We start from the raw sequence: 15,023 nt of genomic DNA, 5'->3' as shown, positions 1-15,023 counted from the left end.
TTCTTCTAGCCCAAATGCAATTTGCATGATTAAGGACATTTCTCTTATAAACTTCGCTGGGCATTTTTAAGCTGGTGTTTCTTCACGAACAATACAGCTTCTTGAGTTAATTCTTTTTGAAACAATGTTCCCCAAATATAACACGGTCCATCATCGTGCTCCACTGGGTTTCCACCCATTCTGGGAGGCAGCAGCTTGTTTCTAGCAAAGTAATTCTGCAACACTAAGCATAGTGCTGCTAATTTGTGCTTAACAAGGATGAGTATTACATCATCATACTTAGATAGCTCGACTTGGATTTAGCTACCTAAATTTAAGCACTCGGGCTTGAAGGCTTTGGCCATCTTCACAGAATCAATACTGCTCTGCTTTCAGAAGTCATTAGTTTCTGTTCTCGAACCACTTAAATCAATGCATATTTCAGGAAGGTTACTATGGTATAAAGGCATAAGATGATCTGCATAAGGATTCCACAGACACTCTAAACAGCACGGAAGAAACGTGTACAAATGGTGCATGTTACAGATCCACAGAGAAAACACCGACAAGTGCAAATCCTATCAAAATAATTAGACCCGTCAAAGTTAAAACGCTTCAGGAAATTAGACTGATATAACATTTCAACGTTCAGGAGTCAGAAAGTCTGATTTATTTTTTTTAACTCCTAAAATGTATTTTGTTTTAACAAATTATAATACAATTTTTAAGAAAAAAAAAACAACACCTAAACATCCCAATGTCAATGCCCCCAGAACAAAATATTTTGATCCATGTGAAATGATCTTCTCCTTTCCCAACTATGATTTTTATCTCCAGTAATTTAAAATTTGGGAGCTTTCTTGCACTTCGAAACCTTGAAAGCCTTTGTTAAATGGAACGTCCATCCTGTGCGGCTGTAATAGTTTCCTATCTGAAAACAATATTGCCTCTGTTGATAAGAACTAGAGTTTTTCTCAACTATTTATAGCTTTCTTTATGAAAAATAATGAAGTTGCTGATGTTGTATCTACACTGGCATACAGTAAATAGATAAATAGCTTGTCAAATGGCGAGCTCATCAAAGAGAAACAGGAGAGTTCTGGACCCTTGTGACGGTTTATACAAAATTAAGTAATGACATGCAAATTCTGTCATGCAGTCCACAGCCAGACCACTTGATCACAGATGAAGGATACCGCTGATTTCAGGCTTGGGCTTGATTGCAAACCTTAGCAATGCCAATCCAGATTTTGCAGCTGTAAACTCCATGTAGGAACCCCCCACCTTTGGGGCAAAGGCCAAACACTGTCTCACAAAGTTTCAGAAATTTAGTAACGCAGGTGGAGGTCTTGGAAGGTTTAACAAGACCAGAAACTCCATGGGGAGCTGATTTCTAATACAGGCTGCCTTTTCTGTGACCACAATCATCAGCTGCCAGTAATTGGACCCGTACTTTCTATAACGTGCCCTAGCTGACATTTCAATTACCCAAAAGAGGGACCAGGAAACCAGCTCTGGCTGTAGCCAGTTCTCCCTAAATGCTCTATTACACAAACATTTTTTCACTGCAATGATATACGCACCTAAAAAAAAAAAAAAAATAAAAAAAAGAAGACAGCAGCCAATACTTGCCTGTAATGATGCCGTTTTTCTCTACAGGTTCTTGCCAGCTGACCTTGAGAGACGTGTCCAGAATCTCAGTGAAACTCAGGTGTCCCACCGCTCCTGGCTCTGGCAATCAGAAAAGGAAATCTGTTAGCTGGAGAACCCCACGTACTTCTCATCCGATTCATGTGGCAAGGTTAAGGCTGAAGAAATAAAACAGTGAGCTGGGCCAAGGGAAACCTGCTGGAAACATCAGTGAGAGCTGCAGGGGAGAGAGGGGGACTGCAAGGTGTTAAGAAGCACTCTGGCTATCATCACATAAATTATTTTATCCAGTCATCATCCTGACTGTGCAGGGAACTGGAGAGTGGCAGCGGGAGACTTGCACGCAACTTGTTCTCTGCCTCTTTTCTTGATCTAATCTAATTAGAACAATCAGGCTGGCAATCTTGGAAGTGACTGCGTTTGCTGTTTACCCTCAACAACGGCGTGTGGCATCTACCTGTGCTGCTGTGTGGAGCTCGTCCAGCCCTAGGGATGGAGCAACACCACCAGCACCCCCTCACCGGGAAAAAGCCTTCTGGCTATACAAGGTCGAAGCAAGGACAGAGTCACCGAGCCACTGCTTGGATAGATTCTCTCCAAACAACTCTAAAAACCTCCAACATAATGGCAACTGTCTTCTGTAAAATGAATACAAGTGTGTGAAACTTTTTAAAGGATTTTTATGATGTAGCTCAAGAGCTCTTAAAAATTTCAGCTCCCTAGTGTGCAATGAAAGAGAATAAAATGGAATGACTGTCAAGAATATGCCATCCTCCCTCAATTTTGATCTTCAAGGAAGACATCCTGACTGATTTTTGATCCAACTGCTGTTCTCTCTTCAATCGATGTACTGGAAAAAGGAGTTTTTGTTCACTTTATATTCACTGTGCTTCTGTCATTGGATCCCTGCCCGAGTATCCTCCAGCTCCACTGACATCAGTTGGCAATTTCTCGTCTGCAATTTCATATTTTGTTTCCTCTTCACTTTAGTCCAGTTTCTCATTCCCCTCCAGCTATGATAAAAAAAAAAAAAAAAAAAGCCTGCCAGTAGGTCGGCTACAACCACATTTGCAATTCTGCAATCCTAGGGAGGAAAATTTCCAAATCCACTCTGCGCTATCTAGTAGTCAAAGCACTACAGAGAGAACTGCTGATCTGGTAGCGGTCTCAGGAATACCCAACAAGAGCACAGCAATTATGCATTATTGGGGACCATGTATCTGCAGACACGCAAACCGCACACTCGCAAAGCTTTCCTCCAATTAGCGCCTGCAGTTGGAGTCCGGTTTTAATGTCATAATGAAAAACAGGTGCAGGTTACTCCAAGCCAAGACGCACTGCTTCTGACTGGATGTCAGGTTTTATTTGACCCATAGTTCATCAGCAAACAGATCTGTTTGCACTATTTTTTTCTAAAGGATTGCCTAACTTTGCTCTACAGACAGAAAATTATCACCTGAGAACATGAGTGACAGCCCCTTCAAATCTTTTTTCCCACCACATAAATCCTGAAGCAACTTAGATTCAATGAGTTCTCCGGAAAGATGCACTTATACCATCTTACATTTAACTTCTCAGTCACCATGAAAACCAAGGAAAGCAATTCTGAAGGATCACAAAAAAAAAAAAAAAAAAGTAAAAAAAAAAAATAAAAATCTTGCTTCTCTGCTGCTGAAGCTCCAAGCAGCAGACAGCTGCATACACCAAGAAGTGTTTTATGTTTTACAAAAGACAAGTCTGGCTTTCTCATTTTATGGTTCATGATGGAATTTTCTTGTGTTTAAAATGGCATGTGATCCCAACATTTCCCTGGGATACTCTCAATGGCTTGACTGCACCCCTTCTCCCACTTTGCACAAAGTCTTCAAGGCTCATTTCTGCGGCCTTTCCTTCAGCAGAAATATTAAAAGTCTCTTTCCTCTTCCCAGCTGATTGATTTTCATGAAATCCTAGGAAATCTTCAGTTTCTTACTCTTCTGTACTCACTGAAATCAGCCATGGGGTTCAAATGTCATTGGAGGGAGAAAGACAGATGGACCTAAGACAGACAGTCAGACATATTTACAAACCATTATTGTTAAAAGCCTCATTTCCTTAGGAAAACAGGCAAAAAAGTTAATACCTCACACAGGAGCCTAACACGTTTCTCTTTCCTCCATGCCTTTTGCTTTAACCCCAGATAAACACAGAGGAGTTTATATTAATGGTTCACATGATTTCTGGTAGTTAAACCGCTGTCTTTGTGATCTTCTAGTTTAAGTCTACAGTCTGCTCTTGGGGCACAGGTGTAGCATACAGAAGAGACTGACCACAAAAGGAAAATCCATGGGAAAGTACTCAATTTTCTTCATATTCCTTCAAGAGTATCTCATAAAAAATTGGATTAGCACTTTGAGCCTCACTTCTGTGAACGTTAATGATAATCAGATTTTTCTTTATGGGAACACTGACTAACCTAAAAGGTCCCTATTAAGGCAAAGTAGTATTTCTAAGAACAATACCTTAATGGATTTATTAGACCTTTTTTTATTCTGATTTGGATCTGAAAACGTGCAGTGGTGTTTGTGATGCTCCATGACAGGAAGATACTGGAGCGCTGGCCAGAGCAAAGATCACTGTGGACACACAGTTGGCTATGAAGGCTGCTGCAATTTAATTGTTATCTGCATCAGATACATGCTAGATGCGTGAGTCCCAAATATGTCTTGAGCAAACCCTTCCATGGGGCCACAGAGGCCAAAACATTTTCTGATGCAGGAAATAATTTATATGCTAAACTATCCAGCTCATCTTACTTCATCCTATGAACTCGACTCCAGTTTTGCAGAACAAAAGTTACTGCGTTGTTATGATTCTGGTTCTTTTATACAAACACTTGCAATATAATAAAGATATAGACATTTTCAATATAGTGAATAACAGAAGGAAACAATCGTAAATTAATCATTGACCTCCACAGGAAGTTCCAGTGTTCCATATTTATTTGGATGCCTGAACATGGATTTCAGAGCGTAAGGATTCACAGACATAAAGAATGTGTTGTCTGTTAGCTGAACCAGACTACGAACCTTTCAGCTTCTGACCAATGTAAAAAAAATTCATCCAGTCCATAATGAAAAAAATAAATGCCTTTCATTTGCCACAGACTAAAAGAACACACATGGATTAGTGGCTGAAGCTATTGTCTGATGCAAAGTGACTTGACAAGAGATGACAAACTGATGGTGAACTCGAGATCCAATTTTAAGTGCCTAGATTTGAAAATGGTGGCTTTTCTATCCAACCAAACAAAATCCAAGCACTGAGATTCTCTACCAGTGCTGACTACTCACTGTCTTCAAGGGTGCGCAGGAGCTGGGGTGTGCTTCGTGGTCCATCGCCAGGAGTGGTGAAGCACAGAACCGACGTGTAGTACGTGGTGTATTTCTTCAGGTTGGTGATGCAGCCGCTGTGAACCCCATGAAAATCTGGAGCGATGGTGACCACAGTCACAGTCTCTGGAGCATCCACTGGCCAGGCTAGAAGCTAGAAAATTCAAACATGGATGAGCTCTCATTAGAAGTTGTGTCTATTTGGAATCAAAGTAGGCTTGGCTGCCAAAACCATCTTAATCTGATGGTAAAAAAACAACAAGCAATGGTGTTAAACTACTGTCAGCTCTGATGCTGAGCAGATGGATATAACACTGCTACTGCGATAACTGGAGGGATGTGTATAATCCTCACTAGTGATGGGGGACACACTGATACCGGGGGCGTATTGCAGTTCTCAGTCTCTGCTACTGAACAATGCCAAAATTATTCCAAATGATTATTTGTACAACACGAGTCTTTAGTCTCTCTCTGGGCTGCTCGGACCAGGCTGGGCAGCCTCTGCAGCTGAAAGAAGCTGAAGGAAAAAAAACCACTTTCAGTGCTACTCTGAGATAAACGCTTTATCTTATTTTTGGGATTCCTTTAAAAATCCCACTGGCTGGGGAGGTTGGGGGGGGGCGGGGAGGAGAGGACAGAGAGAGAGGGAAAATCTTCTTCCCCTCCCACAGCCCCCCAGCACCCCACTGACCAGGGTAAGAATATTGCAGTGTTCGGTGATTTGGGGATATCCACACTGTGAGTGATTCAAGTGGTTCTGGAACTACAGAAAGAATCAAAAATGGTTGTAAAGACGATTACTATGATTTTCAACACCTTGGTCCCAAAAGTCAGACTCCTGAAGACATTTTCATGCATTTAAAATAGCGTGCTCGTCAGATGTGCTCAATTCTTCCAGGTTTCATTCATCTCAGTGGATCTACTGGGTGATCGATATTTTTTAGAATGGAGTACCTTATGTATAGGTACGTAAATGAGGACTTAAAGAATTCATTTCTGGCAAATGACTTTGAAATTTTAAAACAATTTTTGAAATCGCCTTAATGCCTTAGGGGTCTAAAGCTTTAAAGTGCTTATGAAATTTTTATTTTGTCCAAAAATCCTTATCTTGTGGCCTTATATAAGCATATTAAAATTCTAGGCCTTACTCGGTATCTGTGTAAATCATGCTACTTGTATTGATTTCAGGCTCATAAACATGAATAGATGCCTGAAATAAATGAGCCATATTTGACACATTTACCCAATGTCTATAGTTTCTGAAAATCAGAAAGCACAGTTAGAGGACTATAAGGAGTAATTTTGTTAGGAATATTTCATATTTGTAAAGGTGCACTTTACCACTTCTTGAAATGCAAATAAATTTCAAAGAAAAGATAAAAATGGAAAATGGTTGATGGAATAGTAAATTTTATTTTCTTTTCTAAATCACCTTTGTGGATTACAACTGACATTTATAACTTTGGAGGACTGAACTTCTCTTTTTTGATTACGTTTCATTGCAGTCTTCAGGAAACGTGCAAAAAATAAAGGTGAACAATTCTGTCAGTTAAAGGAAAAAAGTGTGTTTAATCCTTCAGAAAAGCAAAGGCCTAGCTTCGACTACTAGTAATTTATAAATCATACAAAAAACTATGCAAAAGAAGTAACAGACAGCAATGTTCGCATACACTCTTTGTGCTGCAGCTCACAATCCCTATGAGAACCAGAGATGGTAAAGCTGTTGCAATCTGCTGCAATCAAAGAAATCCAAGGAAAGAGAAATTTTCATTATTTCAAAAGTTTTCACTGACCACTGATAGATACAAATTACAATTTCAGATATTTTATACCATTACTAAAGAAACCGAAACATAAATTAGAAGTAGCTATGCGATGTGACTAAGGATCTTCAGACTGAAACTCTGAATAAAATAAAGAATAAAAATCTGAAATATGACTTTTGCAAATCTGACTGAGCTCACCATGCTTGGACTTGTACCAGAAAATTATAGTGCACTGCAGTCCAATGAGCCCAAAAAGTGCTTTTATTCTCCAGAGTCTGAGCAGAAGCCAAGTACTACTACTGTTGTATTAAGGTTTCAGGATATATTCTTGCAGCCCTGTCAGTCACCTAGTCTTGAGAGCTGATTCTATCTCTGGGAGAAGAAAGACAAACCCATCTACACATATATAGTACTTCAGCAGCAGGACTCTAAAACCATGACTTTTTTTTTTTTAATGAGAAATATATAGATGGGGAAAATACTAAAACTCCCATGCGTACCTGTCTCAGTTTCTCCATCACTTTGAGAAATTCTTAAGAAAGTCTCAAGTCTCCCAAAACTTCTAAAATCCACCTACAATCCCTCAATTCACAGCTTGTTTTCTGAACTACACATCCTTCTCAGTTCACCCAACACCTAAATCAACCTTCCTCCTCCCTGCTCATAAAAGGCACTCGTCTTCCCTATTCCTGCTCTGTGATTCCTACAAGATTTCTCCTTGTTCATTCCATGAATGTTTTTAAACCCTTCGTTTATTATGCCCCGGCTGCTGAACCGTTGAAGGAGTTTCTATTAAGCAATCCTTCCTGAGAGACAGAAATAAACCACTCCAGCTACCTTCTTAGCATACACTCCACTGGCCAGAGTGCCAACAAGTGCCCTGTTAAGCACTCTCTACTCTGCGTACTGTAATAGATATTTGCCAGTTGCCCCATCAACAGGGACTTATCATGCTAACTCCGTGTCATCAAGCATGATTAATAAATTTTACATTCTTGTATCTCCCAAATCATCACAGCGGGGAAGTTAAGACAAATATTTAGTGTGATGTCTTGGTTCCTAATAAAATGAACGGGAACTTTGCATTAGAGTAAATAGAAATCTCAAGGTTGATTTTCAGTCGCACAACAACATATCTCCTCTGCTGACTTTCCAAACTGTTTGACATTAAACTGCTTTTGGGCTTTGGAAACTCTCCAGGTAAATGACAAAGGCATTTGGACTTCTAGTCATAGACGTATTCCCTTTTCAGAACTTGCACAAATTAGGAGCAACAACCGCTCACTTCTCTCCATTCTACTGGTGTAAGATACCCGTGAAAATATACAGTCACTTTGGAGATTCAGATATTATTAAATTCAACTCCTTCTTGTTATATACCAGGACTGTTAAGGCAAATGTTTTTGGAAGTTACAGAAATCGTGTTTTTCCTTACCTTGTATCCTTGGTTAATACCATTGATGAACTGTTGGGGTGGAGGGTTCCAGAGGAACTGGATGGTTGTGGAGTTCACAGCTTCAACTTGCACATTCTGCGGTGGGGCTGTAGGCACTGCTCCCAGGCACCAGAGAGGGAAACGAAGTAAAACAAAGCAGAGGAGGGATGAGGGGACAAAAGAGAAAAGTGATTCACTGCCACTGACGCGTCACAAAGTAATAACAACCTTGAGAAAAGAATGCACTTCTTTTGAAAGGGCACCCAGCAATGATTTGGAAAGAAGGGTAATTGGGTTAATTTCTCATTCTCTACTGGAGATTCTTTCAAGGAGATGAAATGATTTCTGTAGCTTATTATTCCGTAGATGACTTTCTCATAAAGACTTGAGACAGAAGCTAGGTAATGATAGGTGAACACATCTCTTTCAATTATCCATGACTGCACAGAGACTGAACAGTTTCAGAAAGAAAATCCTTGAGTCTTTTAATACTGCACAATTCCCCAGATCAGACAAGCAAACATGGAGTTTGCACAATTAAAACTCTAATTGTGAATTATAATCTGGCGACAGCAGCTGTTTATTATTTACTGCTGCTTAAAGAATTAGGACCAGTCATATCGCATGCAATAAAGACTTTTCTTGGGAACTGGAGATGTTCTTGTTTTATCTTGATATGATATTCATTCATGTATACTGAATTGATTATGTATATTCTGAGCCAATACATCCTCTAATCTACTAAAAGTTGCATAAACATTTTATGCCAAGTATTTAATTAGACAGATGTTTTCTCAATACAAAAGAAAGCGTGGAACATAAAGGCGTACTGCCTTCAAACAACAAAAAATAACACCTAAATATTTTGCCATTTAATATGATGTCTCTTTAAATATCTTCCAGGCAATTTCTTCAACTTATTGCTTTAGAATGTCATTTCTATACTTCTCAGAGGAAAGAATACTAATAGAGAAGTCTATTTTTCTGAAATTACCAAGCTCATAGTAAAGTTTAAGAAAACAAGTGCTATTTGAGTATAAAAAAAATAGACTAACACCCTTTGAACCCTAGAAAATAAGTTTAATAAAGATTCAAAAATACTACTATTAAAAGCCACATGCATTTGTATTCTATGAAAGAGAAACTATGTACAAGTGGTTTTGAAGCCTGGAAAGCTTTGTTCCTTCTGCATCCAAGAGAAAATTTCTACCAAACCCAATGACCTGTGCTTCTAAAAAGTATCCACAATTCCCACTGAGAAATAGTGGTTTGCTCCATACTTTTCAAAAACAGGTCACAAACTTTTAAGCTTCAAAGTATTTTTGGAAGATAAGTCTTTGTATGGAGAAGAAATCAAGACATTAAGTTCAAAAATGTAAAAATGCCCCTTTTCCCACCAAAAGCTATGTTTGTTTGAAAGAGATACAAAGGGACGTTATTCTTAACTGGTGTGCAAGCTATAGTGAGACCCCAGCCAGCAGAGCTAGGACAGCGTATACTTATCAAAGACATCCACAACCTAGAAACATCAACACAGAAAAATGGAGAAATGCTCAAAGATGTCAGGTTTGAAATGACAAGAACATCCACTTTCATGCTGTGTCACACTAAAACTCCATGATGTCTACCATGGCTTGAAAATTTAGCACTGCACATTTTCTTAACCTCAGAAACTGCATATTACCCAGAACTTTCTTGCCCTAATTTAAAACCGGATGTCACAATTTATGAACTATGCATAATTATTGAGTTCTAAAACCAGAATTTATCTGATACTACTCTAAATTTTCATTAGAATCTAGGCCCTACTTCCTGCCATGTGTCATAATTCCTTTTTTGCTTTTGGAAGGCTATAATATTATCTTAATGACCTGTAGACATCATAAAGCTTTTGTAGTTAAAAGATTCACCAAATCACCCTGATATACAATCACATATATTAAAGTCACTTTACAGTCATAACGAGCTGCTTTGGCTACATTCCCCTACTAAATGTATTTTTTTTCTTACTCACGTTCTTTGACAACACTGTTTATTATGAGAGCCACAAAACGTATTTCAATTTGCTTTTGTGTGCAATACTTTGTATAATTAATGGTTAACGTGAATAAGATTTTTTTTAAAAAAATCAAAATTCTTGCCTGCATATTTGCATATTCAGAAATTCTAACTGCCAGAGATTTGTCATTGCAGAAGACAATTGTACCAGAAGCTTTCAAGTTAGTTTGTTATCAGAAAGTCACTTGAATATCATTGATAGATTAATCTCCTTCTGTCATGAAGGCTAAATCAGCTGAGCATCATCCTCTCCACTCATTCCTCTTTCTTATGTTGAACTGCTGCATTACAACACTATTTATATGTGCTGGGTTGATTTTGTAACACAATTATTGTACAGAAAATCTATACATAACCCCTATGCTGCCCACTGACAGCCACACTCGAAGAAATACAGAACGTTGGCAGCAGTTCTGTATTTTCAGAGCCTGTTTTTCCCAGAGCATAAGGAACACATACAGGTGACCGGAGAGTTAATGGTACCACCAGTCCCAGCAGGACATATATCATTTTCCTTTATCATTTTCCTGAAACACAGATTAGCACACACATTGCTGCTTCATTTCTGTGGGCATTATTTTCTTTAGTGGAGGATCCCATGGATGCTGTACAATGAATAGCAAATTTCCAGTGATTTCAATATCACAAGGAGTTTATTCTAAGGGTCTGATGAGTCTTTTAGATACTATTCAAAACACCGCAAATTTTTTGAGAGGGAAAAAACCCTGCATCAGCAAGCTCCAAGTTTTCATTTGCAGTCCTTACAGTCCTCAAAAAATCCCAGGCAAGCACTTTAAGATAGGTTTACTACAGTTTTAGATATGTGGATAGCCAAATGCATTAGTTATTTCATTTTAAAAGGGAAATATTTTTCTTTCATTGGGAGGTGATTTCCTGAAATAAGAATAAACCATCATAGCACAAAAAAGTACCTGTTACAAGAAGAGAAACGGTAAAAATTATGATCAGAAAATGTAAAACCTTCAGAATTTTGGAAATTATGATTTATATTACAATTCTTCTTTGGACATCTTTATTGAAAAATCAACATCTGCATCTCAATGCATTTAAAAGATGGAAAGAATGTGGTCCATCTGATATGCATAAGCTTAATTACACTGCAGAAGACATAATATAGTATATTTTTATATTTTTTAATCAGTAAAATATTGGCATTATAATCTCAAATTTACTTCAAAGTGCCAGTCAAATTTACTTCAAACTGCGACTGTCCACGTAAAGGATTTGCTAATTGAGTGGTAGATCTCTCTCCTCTTCCTACAAGTGCCTTGTTGTCAAGTGATACAGAAGCTATCAATGTCAAAAAGGTGTTTCAAGAGTAATCCCCAAGTATTTACATGCTCAGTTTTTAAACCTGTTCTTTATCATGTTTGCAAGTATTCCTAAACCACCTCGCAGCGGAGACCCATCTGGGAGTCCTCTCGGAATTGCAGATCAAATTGGTCAGACAAAACCAACTGTTACTTTCTTCCTGACAAAGTTCACGGGGTTGGAAATCTGTTAAGAGCTCAGCTCCCGGGACTGCAAGTTAACGTGCGGCATTCTAAGTAGAAAAGGTCATGGAAGCACTCTAGATAAAAGCCATTAAAAGGGTTTGGCTGATGAGATAATTGAGAGAAGAGAAGGCATTAAGGTTAAGCATGTGTACATGTAATTAGGCTGTCTCTAGCTATGTGCAAATAGCATGTAAACCCCGCAGAGATTCTGACAGCCAGACTCCTGGTCTTAAATAAAGATCTTCAACAGAGGCTTATAGAAAAGTCTCCTGCTCCTCCGGAGCTCCTGACCTTTGAGGTGGCAGCTTCCATGTCTCAATAAGGCAGGCTGAGGGAACTGCAGGTTTTTCTCTGTGTGAAGGTTTGGTTGTTCCATTAATGCACTGGCTTGAGGTGCTAAACTGCACATCCCCAGTGGGAGCAGCGGGGAGAGTCTGTTGTGGGGGCAGGCGGTTCCTCCTGGGAAGCCTTCTCTCCCCCTGGCTGACATCCTTTCTGTGCTATGAACTGCATTAGGCACACAGAAAAAGTCTCTGTAATTCTACACATGCCGACATTTGAAATTCAGCAGTGTGGGATTTGGCACTGAGTGAGTTTTGCTTCTTGCAGCTGGGAAATGCCTTCTTCCTTTCTTGTATGCCTCTCACAAGGACAAGATTTTATTCTTTATTGAAGAGCTGGGGACCAGGAACCTCACCGAGAAAACTGCTAATTTCACAACCTTTGTGATCTCTTATTTTTTTTTTTTAAAAAGCAGTAGATGGCAAATGACACCAAACAGTGACAAAACTGAGAAGTATAAAATCCAGCCACTACAACTCCAACCTGGTTCTGCGCAGGAGCAGTTGAGCCCAACATGGCCGTGGCTTCAAGGCTGTTGGTAGGTTCCCCAAAAGAAGTTAACAAGGATCTTCAATATGCTTTTGCCAAGAAAGCCTGGGGGAAAACTAAGGGAAATCTCTTTTCACTGAGATAAAATTGAATGCTTGTAAAGGACACTCCTTATTCAGAGATTCCTTTTTCAAGATTATTTCCTACATAAAGTAGGAAGTTTTCAGTTAACTGAGTTTTCTCCAGCTCTTCTGTCTCAGATCTTATAAATTACTCCGATTCACCTCCTACTGCCTAGGAAGAAATCACCTCGGACCTGGTTGAACAGACTCTATCTTGCTTTTATCCTTCTCTCCACACCATCAAGATCCACAAGTCTTGTGACTTTCCCGCTCTTTCATTTAGGAAGCGCCCTTTGCTCAGACTTTCCTGGCCTTTCAAGGTGTCCACACATAGCACAGAAGGGAAAATGAAACCAATATTGAGCTACATGTTGAGACCTATGAACTTTGGGACTTAAGACTGGCCTTTGGGATATGCATCAAAAGACAGACATAGCACTGAAAGCAGACAACAAGTTGGTTAATGTCAATACCAAGACCCTAATGAAAGGTCTTATAAATCTTGCCTTGCCTAAATCTAAGGAGTGGTGGGAGTTTTTCACAAAGAGAGAATCTGCTTTCTCAAACCAACCTGCAGGAAAAAGTAAACATGTCCAATATTGCAGAGCAGGGACAAAATCATCAGAAAGACATTTATACATCCCACGAAGTTACTCTTATATGAAAAGGTATGGCAAAACTTCAGTTTTTCATATGGCAATGAAAAGTCCGCAGGACACTGCTTAAATAAGTAAAAATTGCCCTACGCAGAAGGCTGGCACAAATCCCTGTGAAGAGTAACATCAAAGTAAGGAACAGCTGGAGAAACTCTGATGAAGACAGACCTATATATACAGAGCATCAAAGGATTAGGCTGAATATCACTCTGAAAAGACTTTCAAGATTTAGAGACAGTCAAACTGTCTGACCCCAGTGCTAGGATGTTCAGTGCTTTGCCAGTAAGTCTTTCTGACATTTTATCTAACTGACATTATGTGCCACTTTCTCTACAAGTTTACATCTTTCAGCATCTTGCGAGTTTGGCTACATTCTAGAAGTTGGTGATTTCTGAAGAGCTTTGAGTAGCTGATTAGTTATCAGTGCCTAAAGTGATGCCAGAGGACTAATAAGGGATTAATAGACTAGGTTCTGGTATAAATCCACAGCTTATATGGCCAGTCAATATTCCCTATGACAAAGATGCCAATGTGCTGATCTGCTCCTGCCAATGGGTTGATCTGCTCCCAGCGTTCATTTCCTGCCAGGCTTTGACTGCATAGCACACTTGATTAATATGAGGTATTTCAGGTATTTTTCATCTGCAGACAGACAGGTTCTTGCCAGCATAGCTCACATCATTTAATGCATGTCAGAACAGAGGCAGCGGTGGTGGTAGTAGGAGAGGGGGATGGATGGGAGTGTGTGTCTTTGACATTTATCTCCGCTCATATTAAAATCAGAATATGATTTACAAGGCAGTTTTACACATGACTTTTTCTTACTCCTGCTGGTTCGGTTTAGGAAGGACATTCCAGAGCAAGAAACAGCCAGTGGCTTTTCCTGTCGTATCCCAACTACAAGATAGACAAAGGAACAGGGTTTTGGACATCAGTGCACTACATAATCCAGTTTCAAATTACATTGCTATCAATCAGCCTCCCTTTTCAACCATAAATGTAAAAAGGCTTCAAACTCTTTTTAGAACAGAGCATATGCCTTTGGTGATTTGCACAGAAACCCAGCAAGGCATTCTTTAGGAGATGGCACCATCCATGAAGTAGTTATTTACTGCTACAAATAGGAAATAGCCAGGTTTCCTTCTATGTCTACCCACCATTGAGCATTTAGGAACTACGTAAAGACAAACAGGCTGTTGCAGGTTGTCCTGCAGTCTAAACACTTGCTGATTAATATGAATGCAGGACTGACTACGCTTAATTTATAACAGAGGATTTATATCCTTATAAATGACAAGAGACAGCCAAATCAATAAAGGATGATAATAACAGCACATAATATCAAGGGAAATTAGAGTCAATAGCAGGGTTTAAGAAGAAGAGCGTGAAGTCCAAACCTGAGTCTTAATAGATGGAAGGTTAAGGTGCTATGATAGCTTAAAATGTGCAAATAAACAAAGTAATGAATTACGAGCATATTCACAAAAGAGATTAAAATTCTGTGTGCAAACCAATTCTCAGCAGAGATCTGGTCTTTAGTGGGATACAAAACATTAATCCTGGCTGCAAGGAGAAGACTTTAAGAAAAACATTTCAAGGTCTGCTATAAATACTCCTAGAAAGAGGTTGAGTGTGTCT

The 15,023-nt window shown here is 39.1% G+C and overlaps 1 protein-coding gene across 1 annotated transcript in view; it reads right to left on the bottom strand.

The window, feature by feature from the left end:
* The window catches only part of SDK1 (sidekick cell adhesion molecule 1), a 403,349-nt gene that overhangs the window by 95,772 nt on the left and 292,554 nt on the right, over positions 1–15,023 (bottom strand). Inside the window, exons 18-20 of the mRNA XM_074158262.1 lie at positions 8,202–8,317; positions 4,962–5,154; positions 1,612–1,710 (exon numbers count right to left, since the gene is read on the bottom strand). Coding sequence (XP_074014363.1) covers positions 1,612–1,710; positions 4,962–5,154; positions 8,202–8,317 — 408 coding nt within the window. The remainder of the gene's footprint in view (positions 1–1,611; positions 1,711–4,961; positions 5,155–8,201; positions 8,318–15,023) is intronic.

Source organism: Numenius arquata, chromosome 14 (assembly GCF_964106895.1).
Source record: "Numenius arquata chromosome 14, bNumArq3.hap1.1, whole genome shotgun sequence".
NCBI lineage: Eukaryota > Metazoa > Chordata > Aves > Charadriiformes > Scolopacidae > Numenius > Numenius arquata.
Note: the sequence above shows the minus strand (reverse complement) of the source record. Positions and strands in the feature narration are given on the sequence as shown.